Genomic DNA, 15,275 nt, shown 5'->3' with positions numbered 1-15,275 from the left:
TTCAATGGGTAGTTCAATGTAAGTTATTTGGGGATATGCCAAGCATTCCAGTGCAGAATGCTTCAGACGTTTCAGACTTTGGAAGGCTTTGCCAGATATATCAAGAACAATTCAGAAATACGCACATTTACAAAGATGATGGAAACAAAAAGCTGAGCAGTATGCAAGGAAACATCAAGAGAGGTGAACGTTTTGAATCACACCGGAGGGACAGAAAGAGGAACGCATGGATGAGCGGAATAAAACGCAAGTTAGGGGACATTGTTTTGACCATTTAAATACGGAACTGGGATTTGGAAAAGGGGACAGTCTTGGAAATTATGCGAGAGCCGCGATACTATGGTACCCTGGGGTACTGCCATAAGGTTCATATACACAAATAAAACAAAAATATTTTTACCTTACCAGGTGAAGCCAACTGAGCTATTAGCTTCTTTTTCAGAAGCACTCTGGCCACAAATGATATCTCAACAAAGTGGCTTATCATGTGAAAATGTATAGCAGCAAAATTATCGAATTAATACAGACGCATGTGGGTGATGGCCTGGGCTTGAGACCAACGGAAGCGCGGCCAACAGGGTGACCACACCCGCGAGAGGACATCTACTGTGACAAGGGCACCATGCGATCGGCGTGACCACGTGGGATGGTGACGGCTTGGGGTAGGCCTTGATACAGCAGTGGATAGATATTAGATAGGGACAATGACCACAATGATTAAAATTTTAACCAGACGTAGAAAATCAGAGGACCGTACCATTTTCAGCATAGGCTTCGGGGTCGCCAGAGAGCATGTGCTCGTCCGAGGGTCTGCAAAGGACACAAAATGAACCAAAACGTTTCAATCAACAAACACTTTGTACAAGGCAGCAACAGAATGTCATAACGTAAACAAGAACCGCAATTACTGCACGGCATCAAATGCCTGCAATGCGCTGCTAATAAGGAGATAGAACCACTTCGATGGGAGTCCACTGTGCTTGCGGTTGAATCATCATCATTGTACGTGTCCCTCCATGGTAATTAAAGCAAGTACCACCATGGTGAGGTTGCACCAAGAATGAGAAACCGGAAACAGCCATGTTGTTAAGTAACGGCCCGTTTCTACTGCATTCAAATGTAAGTACGGCGTTTTGTCAATCCACTGCTGGATGAGGACCACCCACTTCGTGCGGGTCGTGGAAGTTATTTTACAGTACTTCACTACGTCGCCCCGCTGACTATGACAACCATTTGTGCAAGGTGGTCACCCATCCAAGCACTATGCAGGCTCTACCCCTGCTTTGCTTCGGAGACCTGGCGAGACCTGGCGCATTCCGGGTGATTTGATTGAAGGTTGCTTTCTGAGAGAGAAGCACTGCACCTTTTCGTGGCAAGGGCCATTCTCTGCTCAAAAAAGATTACTCATTTCATAAACCTTGCAGGGATGAAGGACTGCGCTCACTGCAATTCCATTTGGGAGTTGAGAAATCGAATCAGGGTGCCACCTGGCTGAGTTAGCTTTCAAATGTGCTTCTGCGGCCGTCTGGAATGCTCTTCCTGCCGATATTAGGAGCCACTTGAGCTATGCACTTTTAAATCTAGATTGAAAACTCATTTCTTTAGAACTGCTTGTTGTGTTTAGTTTGTTGTCCTTCCCCCGCACCTCCGATCAGCAGTTGGCTACCGTACGGTGCTAAAAAAGTTAAACGTACATAAATATGTACATACTTCTCACAACTGACTGGCTCAGGATCAGCAACGGAGATGACCACCATCAATGGGGAGAAATATAAATTTTCAAACCGCTAATCAGCCATCGGTACAAAACAAGCCCGTGAAGCGCCACCATTTGCTGATGCTTACAGATTTCCACTCTGCTGGTTTGACGTTTTCGTTCCGTTCATCACTCGCGCCATCTCGCTGAGCAGCGTCAAGGAGTCTCTCTCAAACTTCTCAAACGCCTACAGGGGGGGGCGAGCAACGAGACAACGCACGGGAGAAAAGGGTGAGAGATCATCTCGAGCACGTGTGCAGCCCCATTGTCAATCCACTGTTCGACGAGGACCTCCCGGTGCAGTGTGGGTCATGGTGGCGAGACGTGGTGTACTCGTGTTTTACAAAAATTGACACTGGGGAGGGCCCAGGCCAATTCCCATTCCTGTTGAGCATCGTGGTCAGGATTTCAACCTGGATCATCTGCATTGTAGAAGTGCATTTATCACTATGGGATATCTTACCACATACTGTCAGGCATTTTTCCTCTATAGGCTGCCACTCGGTTATGAGTCTCGACCACTGGTGAGTAAGAGAAAACATCTCGCCACCATGGTGAGCTAACTACCTTGCCTGGTATACAAGAGGTCGTGGGTTTGATCCCAGCCCTGATGCCTATCTAGAGTTTGGATATTCTCCCCGTGGTCGCATGGATTTTTTCCAGGTCCACTGGTTTTTCCCTTCACATTTAGAATCAACATCACGCGTTACGAGTATTTAGCTGCAATACATTTCCACAAGAAAGGCCACTTCGTTGGGCTATCATTTGTGGCCAGGTGGCCTCTGGGCCTTACCTGCTAAAATAAAAAAAATTGTTCAGTTTATTTTACCTGCCTATAATTCACAACGCCAGTCAGTGCATGAATTGTTGAAGGCTGGGAGCATAGACGTGGGATCATATAAATACAGTCCGAATATTGCTCCACTGCCCTTTGCTGCATCACATATAGTCCCACAGTCTATCCAGGTTTAAAGCCTGCTTAGCTTCTATGATCTGATGAGATCAGGCACAATCTCTTGCTTTGGTCATAGGCGGAGATATACTCAAAGTAGGTGACAATGAAACAAGTTTTAGGTCTCCAAATAAGAGCAAAATGTGTTTTCAAACACTACACACAGTGGTCAAGCGGCACACGTTACCACCAAATGACCTCCACCTCCCCACCCCCCCATGGGCCCCCGAGGATCACGTGACCACGACTTCACCCTGCACGCGTCACGTCGTCGCGCAAACTCGATACGTGCGTCGATATTATTCCGCGTTATCATTACGCAGCGAATGTAAACGTCACACACGATTCACAATTCACGTGGGAAACACCCAGTATTTGCAGTCCCCTACTTACGAACACAATTTGTTCACGAGACCTGTTCGTAAGTCGAACCGTTCGTAAGCCAGAACACAGCAATCTACCGCATTTAAATACCCACGCACACACAAGCACTCACTCCCAGCACGAGGCAGACTCGTTTATATCTCGCGAAGCATCGCTCAGCCGAACAAAATAGTGCCGCGGTTCGATGTGCAAGCAAGAGTTTGCGTTTTAAGTCAATGTTAAAAAAAAACGAATATATATAGGATGGAAGCTGATTCGTAAATGCTTGTGTTCGTAACCGCAGGTGGTCGTAATTTGAGGATTGCTTGTATGCGGCTTTTATATAGAGGGCTCTTTTATATGCATGCATCGTTACATTATTTTCACAGATAAGCAATGGACAGAGTGTTGATTTGGAAGGGGAGTGCATTTGAGGCGTGACGCACCATGCGCTTAGAAACCCAGTCCACGTGATTGTGCTTCAACGTTCCTCCAAACTCCTCCGTCAGCTGACATGGCTCTATGTAGCGCGTCAGTTTGTTAGCGGACACCAGGATGACCTAAAACGCAAACAACAACAATCGGTTATTTACACAGGGAAGCCTCAACTGGACCTCAAGACAATTTTTTCTTATATATATATAATATGCGACCTGAGAAAGTTGAACCGATTCTTTACTTGAGCGTGCTCTTGATTGCAGGAGAAAACCAAAACTCCCAAGGAATGTATCAGCATTCCATTACATGAGGGGATGTATACATGTCAATCCACTGCTGGATGAGGGTCTTCCAACACTGTGTGGGCTATTTGACCGTACTGCCTGACGCTGGAGCACAGTTAAGGTACAGCGATGGGTTTTTGTTGCCTTGCCATGGCACATCAGGGAATAACCTACAACAACCGGCTTGTTGTATTACCAACTCTTGGGCAACTCACAGCCCAGTAGGTGGGTGTTGCGATGGTGTTCATTTCCTGTTTACAGCAGCAACTGAAAATTCCACATTCCCATGGAGGGGGGTAGGTCTAGCCATAGAAAAACCATATTGTTGACTTCCCCTAAGCAGCACTTTGTTATGTTGACCTCGGAGAGATGATGAGCCAAACTGAATCCGTTCCAGGACTTGAAATCGCAACATGATGACGTGTACGTCGTCGGTTTTTCTTCCGATTGCGTTCCGATGACGATTCCGATAACGTACGTACCACATAGGTGTACGGCATCGGAACAGAATCGGAAGAAAAATGGTCATGCGGAAGGGCGTGTGACACACTTTGGTGCCAGCTGTCATAGAGTGCGGTCGTATACTACAGTTCTCTGCGGTGAGCACAATGTCTTTAAAACAGTGGCGCAACGCCTCTCCAAATAAAATTTACGCTAAATGCTTGCGCATTCCAAGATTCGGCGGTGAACGGGACCTGCCCTGCAACTCACAAACATCTCAGAAAGGGTCAATTGACAAAGGACCGTAATTCTTTTCAACATTCCTACTGAAACATGCCTCAAAGCCAAGCCTGTTTTTCTCCTTCCAGAAGCAGAAGTGCGTGAACTTCTTGTCCCAGAAGTCGTCGGGCTTCACGACGCACACGAGGGACACTTCCGCCGGGATGACGTTCTGCAACGCGAGAAATAAAAACCACGCGTAATTGTATACGTGCGTATAGATCAGTGACGATGCAATATCCGGTGATCGCATTGCTTCCTGAAAACCAGTGTTCTTCGTTGCAAGGCCCGCGGGCCACTGGCGGCCCCTGGTGGCCTTTAGTGCGGCCCCTGACAATACACAAATGTGAAAACACCCCACACCATGCTGTCAAACCCAAATGTGTGGCGGTGTAGTCCAGGATTGCTCCTGGGAACCAGTTTCATTATACGCACTTACAATACTTTCAAATACCCTGAAACATGCATGACTCTGAGCTACAGGAGTGGTTTTTGGATACTGTGCACCTTGTTTAAATTTAGTTTCAATCAAGTACCGCCCCCCCCCCCTTGTCAGACCCAACATGGTTCTGAGAAATAAATAAATTAATAATGAACATCAATATTTGAACCAATTTCCCCTTTCGTGAAGTATCCTAACTAGATAGCAACTGCAAGCGAATAAAGAAAATACAAAATATTCAACGGACGCTTTGCATGCTGGTTACTTTTGCAAAGCACATTGTTCATGATGAGTGGGTTTAATAAGAAATTTTAGATCGTTCTACATCACCATGCGGATTAAATTTTTACCCTAGTTATTTGATAACCGGCAGATTCGTACATGATTATTCACCAATAACTCTCATGTATGATATAATTTAACACATTTGAAAATCAACCCACGTACCCCCTGGGACACTGCCACGCATCCCCAAGGGTCCGCATGCCCCCCCACCGCCCCCGGTTGAGAACCACTGGTCTACGAGATACAGGAGGTGCTAGAATGGGAAAGGTAAAAAAAAAGTCACCTGTAACGTCAGCACCACCGTCTTCACCAGATTCCACGCAGCCTTCCGCCCATCGACAATCACAGTGAAGCCACGGGACTTGCACTTCTCACTGCAATGCCGAACAGTCCTCCAAATTATTATCAGCATTCATGTATGTAGGTGAACTTCTTTCACACCGTGCGTAGCCAACCGTGTTAATCGGAGGTGTGGGGGAAAGACAACAAACTAAATACAAAAAGCAGTTTTAAAGAAATGAGTTTTCAATTCAGAATGCGCTTAAAATTTTCAATTCATGATGTAACGGTGTCTTTGATGTCCAATGCACAAAGGATGTCACACTGTGTGTCTGTGTTGTCTCTCTCTGCTTGTGTGTCTGTCTGTGTGTCTCCGTGTCTGTGTTTTGTCTCTCTCTCAAATTTAGTTCTACCTGATGACGGTTGCTTGTGTTGCAATCGAAACGTCGTATTCTATTTATTAATTTATTTTCTTTCTACGTGACTTTACCGAAAGAACCAAAGAGTAATTCCTGCAGTCACGAAAGCTTCAAATCAAGTTTAAGCAACAGTCTGGTAAATTAACGGTGTCAACTAGTGACGTGATAACCACGTAGAGTTGTGGCTCTTGGGAGAATGTTTTTGTTTTAAGAAGCAACTTGGCAACGGGCGTCGCGTGACTTATCGTCACATGGAATGGTTATGATGTCTTCAATGGCAATTAAAATTGCCGGTGCCGCTGCCAAGCGACTTCAGCATAATGCGGAGCACACGCAACGTCACATTGGGGCTGCGGTTGGCATTGTGCTGTTAGGAGTTTTCATACAATGTGCAATGTAATATTAATGAAGCACTTGGTTCACACGGCAAAGTCTCGCCGAGTTTTAGGACCTGCTTGTGGCGGTCTTGCCTAAGGATGTTTGGCACGTTCCATTAATACGACTTGTGGGATGAAATTGGATCACACCATCGAAAACGCACAAACACACAGGGGGCATCACTCAATGCTCTGCGCGGATGAATTCGCTCTACTTGCTGTACTGTCACGTCCTGGCCACCTTGCCAAAAGCCCTGGTGTGAGCAAACGTTTCTGAAAAAAGTTGTACGGGCAGGTGATGAGGTCGGAGGTCATTGTAGCTTAAGGGCAAACGCAAACAAATGACTCTGAGACCATAACCTTTCACCTGTCCAAATGAAAACCTCAAGAGCTGTCAAACCGGCCAAGAAGGATGACACAGAGGGTGATTATGTACACTCGTTTATCATAACAGAACATCATTATAATCAACGAATGATGAGCGACGACACGTTAAGTTTGATTTAATTCACATTACTATCCGTAATATGTTCTGCTACATACATTGCAGGTTACGCCAACACACACTTTTGCTCAACTGGCGAACGGGGCTCATGGTGATGTAAAGTGCGGGTAACACACCTCTGGGCAAAACGTCCTTCAAAACAAGCGGCAGACACTCCGTCTCCGCAGCTTTTACACCACATATGCTCAGTGCATTAATATCAACACACTCGGCTTTGGGGCGGTGTGAAATGCCATCCCACGAGAGATTTTTTTTTCTTCCCCCAATTGTTTTTTCAGGAACTGTAGCGCTAGAGTGCAAACAAAGTTGCTCGCGGGCAAACGGCCAACTGGAGGGTTTGATATCCGAGCTTCACGGTGGCGCCTGGGCTGCTGTATGTCGCTCCTGGGTTTTGGGGGGGTGGGGAGGACAGGGCCGACTTGCCTGGGAATACTGAGGAGGTAGTTAAGCGTCACGTTGATCTCGTCGATGTTGTTCTGATCCGAGTTGAGAGGAATCGTCAGGATGAGGCCGGAGCGGCGATCTTTGCCACCTGCAGGGGACAGAGATGGCGACGGTGTGAGACAGAAAAGGACTTCCGTGTAATTCTGTTACGAGTCCTTAATTTATACTGCTGCTGCCGGACTTCTCACCTGCACCGGTAAATGACAGCGCATCGCACATTTACCTCAAATGCTTCCACTATCTCCCAACCCAAGCGCAGACCACTTTGAAGATCACACTCACCATTATTCAGAAGTTCCACCGACTCAACCTTACCCATCTGTCCCAACCTCTCATCTCACTCTACTCTTCTCCAGCCACTCCACTAACTCTCGCATCTAAACCTCACCCTAGACATGTGTGAAAAAGAGCCTCATAGCTCATTGGATTCCTCCGGTCTAAATAAAGATGATAATTTATTAAATATAATTCTGACTCCGATCCGTGCAAGTGCCTCTCTCATCTCGCTCTACTCCCCTCCATGCACCAATTCTTCCTCTCACCTCGCATCCGACTCTACCCCCCCTTGCTCTCCTACTTCTTTCCTCTTATCCCTTCCCCCTGCCCAAGTCCAGGCTCAAGAGTCTCTGCCCACGCATGGCTGCCACTATAAAATAAATATACGCACTTTCACTTTTCTGGAGAGCATCTTGAGATGTGCACCCCATTTTGCCTAAATAATTCATGTAAAATGAAATGTAAATGATATATTGATCAAAAGGGATCATTTATAATCCACGCCAGAGGTGGTCTAGCTGTTTTAAGATTTTGTGGATAAAATTATTGCATCAAACTGATATACAATATTAATCGTAAAAATGTTCACTGGTTATCCTTTGAAAAAGCCTTTTCCCATCATAGGAATGTGGAATTTTCAACTCTGGCTCAAGGCCTCCAATAGAGATGAGCGGTACTCCACACTAAATTAGCGGTAAATGGACTCGCTGCGTAGTACTGTAACACCTCTGACCAAATCACCCAGAATGTGCCCGACCTCATCATATCTTGGATGGGAGGCATCGCAAAGCCAGGATAGTGCGTCCCACCATGCACAGCAGCACGTTATATGGTGCAGCACTGTGTGTATGTAGCGCAGCAGAGCACGGGGCAGCCAAATCCATTCACGTTCTGCAAGTCTACACCAACCCAGCACTGACCATCATGGTGAAGTATGGATAAAAATACCCTCATGCCGTCATCTCGAAGTGGATTGACAAAAGGGCCGTATATATGCAATCACAGTGCACAAAAGTGCAGGGCGACTGCATACGTTAGGACCATAATTGGTTCCACCTCTTACAATAGACACCTTGTTTGAAAGGGGCCACTCAATGTGTAAACACAGGTGTGAGTCAGCGACTGCAAATTCAAATTATCCAAAGACAAATGGGTAATGCTGTGGGCAAGCTACAAGTGTGTACGGGGGTTTTTACTAACTCTAGGGGTGGGAAGCACTATTTAAGTTCCTGGTGTTCATCGAGTTATTACTCATGTCACAGATAAAGTTTGTTTGGATTTCCCCCTCCACCAAAGTTTGTTTTAATGGTTTTATTTTTGTTTCGGCCAACAGTGCATTTAAGTGGCTAGACTGTGCCACGCGATATGCCCGACTTGAGTTTTGTGGTTGATGATACATGAACAAGTCATGATTACGGCAACAAAAACTGTGTGAACTTTGTGAAAGCCTTCTTTGGTGGGAATTTTGGGTGTTTTTTTTTCTCTCCAGTGCAAATTAATGTACAAAAAAACATCTACATTGCACACTTAACTGTTGAAAAATACACACGTATGGCGTTTGTCAATCCACTGCGAGACGAGAGACCCGCCTCCCGCCCCTCCCACACTATGCAGGTTATGGAAGTTATTTAACCATACTTCACCGTGCTGGTGAGTGTGAGTTGGTATACCAGAATACACAGCCTAGGTGTGCATCTACAAGAGCTGTTTTTGTGTTTTGTTGTTTCGTTTCCATTTCATGACCTATGACCATATTCACAGTAGCCTTTTTCTTTACGATGCAGAAGAGTGTTTCAACAATGCAATATTGATACGTTTACCATTTCCTGCATATAATAATGCTTTCTAGCAGGGCTATAGCATTTGAACATTGTTGTGAAAACAGATGTGGGTTTCATGGGCCACAGTCTCAACCGCAACTCAAAATTGCATTCTAAAGTTGTGGCGTTCAAACAGTGAAATAATAGACGCGTTATGGAATTCTCAAATGCTGAGAAGCCAGAGGGGTCAGGGGTCAGGTTGTTTGGATGAAACTCAAGTATTCTGGCTTCAGCCTAATTCTCCCTCTGGCTAACCCCCACTCCCAGCTGCTTGGCAATGAACACACAGCACGCCCCCCCCCTGCACCATCCACCCCAAATCACATTCACCTAATCCGATTCCACAATCTGCCCATTTCTAGAATCCATCTCGTCACTGGCTGAAAGCTTAATAGTAACAATGACATTCCTTGCTTAGGCCCGCAGCTCTGTTTCAACTTATTGGGGCGTTTATCCTGGCTACATTGCCAGTTCATTCCAGTTCTGGTGAAGTATTAATGTATTTCGAAGCACAAGCACATCTTTGCATTTGCACATTAGTCCTGTAAAAAAAGCTGAGGCAGTGTTTTTTTTTCTTTCCACCCGGCTCATCCATTGAGAAGCAGGGTCAAACTCAGCAACCTGAAGGTCATGGGACTCCCCCGGTGACCGATCGTAAAGAAACACGATTTGTGTCACGTCAAAGCGGGCTAAAAAATATGTGACAAGTACAAACATGCGGAGAAATTGGGATGAACTGGGATGAACCGGAGACTGTAAACAATACATTTCTTTGGACATGCTGCCCTCAAAAGTGTCCCACAAATACCAACAATTAACCAAACAAACCCAATGCACCCACTCGGAGCTACAAGCTCTTAAATGGCAATAAAGCAGTCGCTTAGTGGGTGGTTAGTTGGAAGAATGTAGGTTTAAACGATAATTCAAGTAAAATAGAACTGGTACATACACATATGAATGACAGAATACGAATGCATTTCATCACTTCATACATTCATATTGTATTTTATACCCAGAATCAGAATCTTTATTCATCCTGAGAGAAATCCAAATAAAATATCAAAATGTTTCCCACGAATCATCTTTTTAACTTTAGTCTATTTATTATACGCTGCTTAACTCCCATATTCATGCAATGCATTAATACGTTTAATTGCATATATAACAAATATCCACGTACATAAAAAAACAGAAGCTGCTGGAATTCTGTATAATAGAGACCTCGTCGAGTCTCAATACATTTTTAAAGAGGGTTCTGCATTGGGATGTATGGCCGCTTCCTCTTTAACGTGTTTGTAACAAAACCACAACAGAATACGCAACAACAAGAAGGCGCCAGAAATTACCCGACAGAAATGCCAGCTTCTTCTTCAATATTTCCAACAGCATTGCTTCTTCTATATTTGACACAAACTTCTGCGGAGTGCCCATGTTTTTGTCCTCTGCGAGAAGGAAAAACATAACAATGAACATTACATCAAGTGTGACACGGCATGGGTGTGGCTCTTATGATTATTATTGATAGTATTACAATGCAGAGCAACAGTGTGTACACGTGCTGCCATATGTCAAACCACTGGCAGATGAGGGGCCTCACCACGCCTGTAGATTGCTGAGAGTGAGGAGAATAGAATGTGAGAGCATAGAAGTAGAGGACAACAATGGATTATGCTGCTCGTGATGCAAGGTGGTCGCCCATCCAGACCCAAACATGCTTAGCTAGATCTGACGAAATCGGAGGTATTCTGGGAGATTTAGTCATAGGCACTATTAAGCACTAATCGTAAACGTATTATTGACTATTTTCACCATACGTCTGCGATTAACCCGTTAAAAATAGTTTAATCACTTGTGCAATGCAGTACAAAAAGAACGGTGGCATAATCACGCCCAACTCTGAAACAGTAAAATATAATAAAAACTATTCTAAGGATGTGAACTCAAGGTTACCATTCCCAAACATCGGCATTGTTTCAGACATAACAATACCTAACGAAGCGCATTTTGTAATGGCCCCTTTTAACTAAATGTAAGCAAATCTCACGAACTCCCCTGAGAATATCCCACGAAAACACCAAGTTTGTGAGCGCATGCAAAGTGTCATTGTAAAACACTTCACTTATAACGTGTACAGCTCCAATGATGAATGTCTTCCCATGTGGTACGGGTCTTTGGGGTGACTGGACCATGCTTCACCACACTGGTCAGTGCGGGTTGGTGAAGTTGGGGAGCATAGGAGGTACAGTATAACAATGCATTTTACTGGACTCTGCTGAAAATTGTAGGGGCCTGCTCTATGAATTGTGGCTGCGGCTTCTCAGTCATCACCATCCCGGCTCAACCTTGCTTCAGCTTCTGAAAGTTCTGATGAGACTAACCGCATTCCAGGTGATATGGTCAAGGGCAGTAGTAAAGATAAATCATATTAAAACAGCAGCGCATTCCAGACAGCGGTAATGGTATATTCAAGTGTGGATGTTGGACATGAGCAACATAACAAGGCAACAACAACACACACACACAGATGTGGTTGCAGTCAGATTATCACATGGTATATTGCACACATAATCGTGTTTTACAAAGTGCGAGGAAGCTGAAACTTGCCACAAATATAGTCGAGTATTTGGTAAGGAATAGAACGTTTCTAAGAACCAATTACAGTGTTGTCTCATTTGTGCTACAAACAATTCAGTTCTTCCGGAGGATGACTGGTTGAGGGAGGTCTCATTCCCCGTTAGGAAATGTTTCACGTCTCACGCTTAACACACTTACACACTGGATACAATCCCTTTGGGTAATCAGTAGACAAAGTAATTCGCTTCCTAAATCCGATCGGAAGCCGGCAAAGTCAGCATCCAGCAAGCACATTGATAAGCAACGCATGCTTTTGCCTAAACACCCCAGAAAACGAATTTCGGTCACAATCGACTTAAATCACCTTTCGCTTGGGTCGCGGCAGTTTTCCTCGTTTTAAGAACGGCCCCTTTACAACAAACAAATACACTCACGATCACATCCAGCAAACAAGAAAAAAACACCCTAATCACAGCCAGGCCCGGCAGCGTCCAATTACTCGTGAAACGTGTTACAGACGGCACAACACAACAGGGCACACACATTGATAGCGGCGCCGTGGATAAATAAATAAAAGCAACAACGGCGTTTACATCAACAATATCGCGAATATAAAAAGACACGCACACAACAAGGGTGATAATGTAAGTGTTCATTTTTGACACTCGATGGCGTTCGCAAATCAATAAACGCAAATCGACAACCGCGCATTCACCTAAACAAAAACCCACCCCGAATCACGGGCAGACAACTGTCGCTGATTATAACTTCACGCGATTATAACTCGAAGGGTTTACAGACCGACAAGCTTACACAACATCCATAAGCGCCGTTTACAAAACACGTACGCGTGTAGCTCAACGCAATAACGAATGTTTTGTCAAAGAGAAAAAAAAAACACTTCGGGGGACGGAGGCGTGCGGCCTGATCCCTCTCTGCGGGGAAACCCCCACCGAACCCCAGCCGCCCTTACTAGTCTACACCGCTTCGCACTGCACCTACGGGGTCTCGCGCTAGGCCCTCGCCGCCACCTATTGTCAAATCTCGCGTTTCTATGCAGCGGCAGCTTCTTTCAAAAATTCTCACCACAACAACAACAACAAATACCCCAACGACCGCAGCCGAACGAAGCGAAAATTATTTAACAAAAAAAAAACCCAGACCGAATCTCTGTCTCTCTCATCTTACCTGTCCGCGCGCGCGTGTGTTTTTAAAATCTTTTAGGGTGAAGCGGTGTTTTGTGTCTTGTCGACGGCGTTGCTTGCTGCTGGAGGTTGCTTGCTGCTGGAGGTTGCAGCAGGCAGCAGCGTTGTGCGATAGGCAGAGCACAGTTATTTTCGGAGCGAGGGGGGAGGCGTTTGGCCTTCCCCAGTTGCCTTAAGTACGTGGGGGCGGGGGGTGGGAGGAGCCGGTTGCTCTTAAGGATGATCGAGGAGAAAAAAAAACACCACGTAATTATCCATAATGCAAGGGGTTTTTGGGTTACATCGCGTAACTATATGAATAGCCATAATATAGTTTTTTTTGGGTTAGATTGCGAAAATATATAAATATCCATAATACAGGATTTTTTTTGGTTAGATCACGTAAACAAAAAAATATCCATAATACAGGATTTTTTGGGTTAGATCGTGTAAATATATAAATGTCCATAATACTGGGTTTTTTTTTGGGGTTAGATCACGTAAATATATAAATATCCATAATACTGTTTTTTCGGGGTTAGATTGCGAAAATATATAAATATCCAAAATCCAGGCTTTTTTGGGTTACATCACTTAAATATATGAAAGTGCTGTTAAACCAGCCAACACCCGACACAGCCAATGAGTAAGGTTTGACACGTAAAACAGAACGTACCAATTCCTCACTAGTACAGCACACCGGTGTGTTGGAGAACAAAGCCACAACATTTACAATCTTGAGTCTAACGTTTCGCCAGTAATAACAACTAGCTTCATCAGGCGACAGCCAGATTTACGTTAAAGTGATACCATTTGCAGCAGCAACACAAAGCATCCTTAAGAGTATTTAAATATTCATCTTCTTGGTTCTTTCGGTAAAGTCACGTAGAAGGGAAATAATAAAATAATAATAAATAAACATAATACAATGTTTTTGTATTATTTTAGATGAATCCCTGCAGTCACGAAAGCTTTAAATCGATATTTAAATATTGGCAATGGAGCTGGTTCATAAATTAAGAGATCTTTTGAACAGAATCTTTATTTTAGACTGGAGGAATCCGATGAGCTATGAAGCTCTTTTTTTGACAGACGTCATATTTTTGCATTTGTAAAAAGAACGTAACGCGTCTCTCCTTTTTAACTCAGAAACTTAACGTAGTGAGGTGTTGTTGATGTGCACACCACCACTGGACGTACAACCCAGAGGTCGTCGCTTCCATTCACACACCTACCGAATTATATGACGCACCCCAATGTTTGTTTTCATATACAAGGGGTGGGGTGGGGGGATGCTGTATTATGGGAATGTCTCAACTTATGTATATTTTTTTTTTATTAAATACACGTCATTTAATGCTAAACACAGCCTCAAGAGTTTTTAAATGTTGGCAACGGGGTACAAAGCTTGGGCTGGATCCCAAAGAAGCTCATCATTTCTAATCAAGTTGTACACTTTAGTGATTTAATATGAAACGGGAAAAGCATCCTTAAGAGTTAGCACCATATGGTCACAATACTTGCAAAAGGGGCTCTATGCCAGAAGTGGTTATTAAGGGTTTTTTTTACATTGGCCTGCGTTCGGCAGTGGGTTGATCGTAGCTAATTGTGATGAAGGGCGAGGCCTTAAGGAGGATTCGGTTCAACAAACATAATTGATTCTATACCTAATTCATTGAATGCAATAAGAAAATAATTCATAAGAGCATTTAAACTGTTGCAATGGAGTGTAAGGGGTTTACTCAGAAAGAATCTGGTATAATCTATCATCCTGTTTACTTTGTTGATTGAACATTCAACTATGAGCAGGAAGCATCCTTAAAAGTAAGCGCCATATGGTGAGAAACTATTTCGTGTACTGTATTGGCAAATGTGGCACACTATTTAAACTGGCTCTTAAAGAGGTACTTTCAAAGTTAGAAATTATCGTTTATATTTTTAAACAAATAATTAGCATGTACATTTCATGCCCAAACGTCGAGGCTAACTCAAGGTTTTTTTTACTGGTTGAATATGCTACATTTTACTTAGCGTTATATATATCCTTAAGAGCCATTGGTTTAATATTGAAATGTTGCAAGTGGGTCACTTGGGTTTATACAGCTGTAAAAGAGGCTTTAGCTAAGAGTATTGAATGACTTTATTAACGGACAACGG

The 15,275-nt window shown here is 44.1% G+C and overlaps 1 protein-coding gene across 1 annotated transcript in view; it reads right to left on the bottom strand.

The window, feature by feature from the left end:
- SESTD1 (SEC14 and spectrin domain containing 1) overlaps positions 1 to 13,310 on the bottom strand; it is a 34,289-nt gene extending 20,979 nt beyond the window's left edge. The window contains exons 1-8 of the mRNA XM_078609048.1: positions 13,123 to 13,310; positions 10,707 to 10,802; positions 7,244 to 7,352; positions 5,524 to 5,614; positions 4,572 to 4,685; positions 3,518 to 3,631; positions 1,846 to 1,943; positions 758 to 810 (exon numbers count right to left, since the gene is read on the bottom strand). Coding sequence (XP_078465174.1) covers positions 758 to 810; positions 1,846 to 1,943; positions 3,518 to 3,631; positions 4,572 to 4,685; positions 5,524 to 5,614; positions 7,244 to 7,352; positions 10,707 to 10,791 — 664 coding nt within the window. The 5' untranslated portion in view covers positions 10,792 to 10,802; positions 13,123 to 13,310. The remainder of the gene's footprint in view (positions 1 to 757; positions 811 to 1,845; positions 1,944 to 3,517; positions 3,632 to 4,571; positions 4,686 to 5,523; positions 5,615 to 7,243; positions 7,353 to 10,706; positions 10,803 to 13,122) is intronic.
- Between the last annotated feature and the right edge of the window lie 1,965 nt (positions 13,311 to 15,275).

This window comes from Lampetra planeri, chromosome 31 (genome assembly GCF_965212315.1).
Source record: "Lampetra planeri chromosome 31, kcLamPlan1.2.h2, whole genome shotgun sequence".
In the NCBI taxonomy this organism is placed as follows: Eukaryota; Metazoa; Chordata; class Hyperoartia; order Petromyzontiformes; family Petromyzontidae; genus Lampetra; species Lampetra planeri.
The sequence above is the reverse complement of the archived record's forward strand: the minus strand, read 5'-3'. Positions and strand labels throughout refer to the sequence as shown.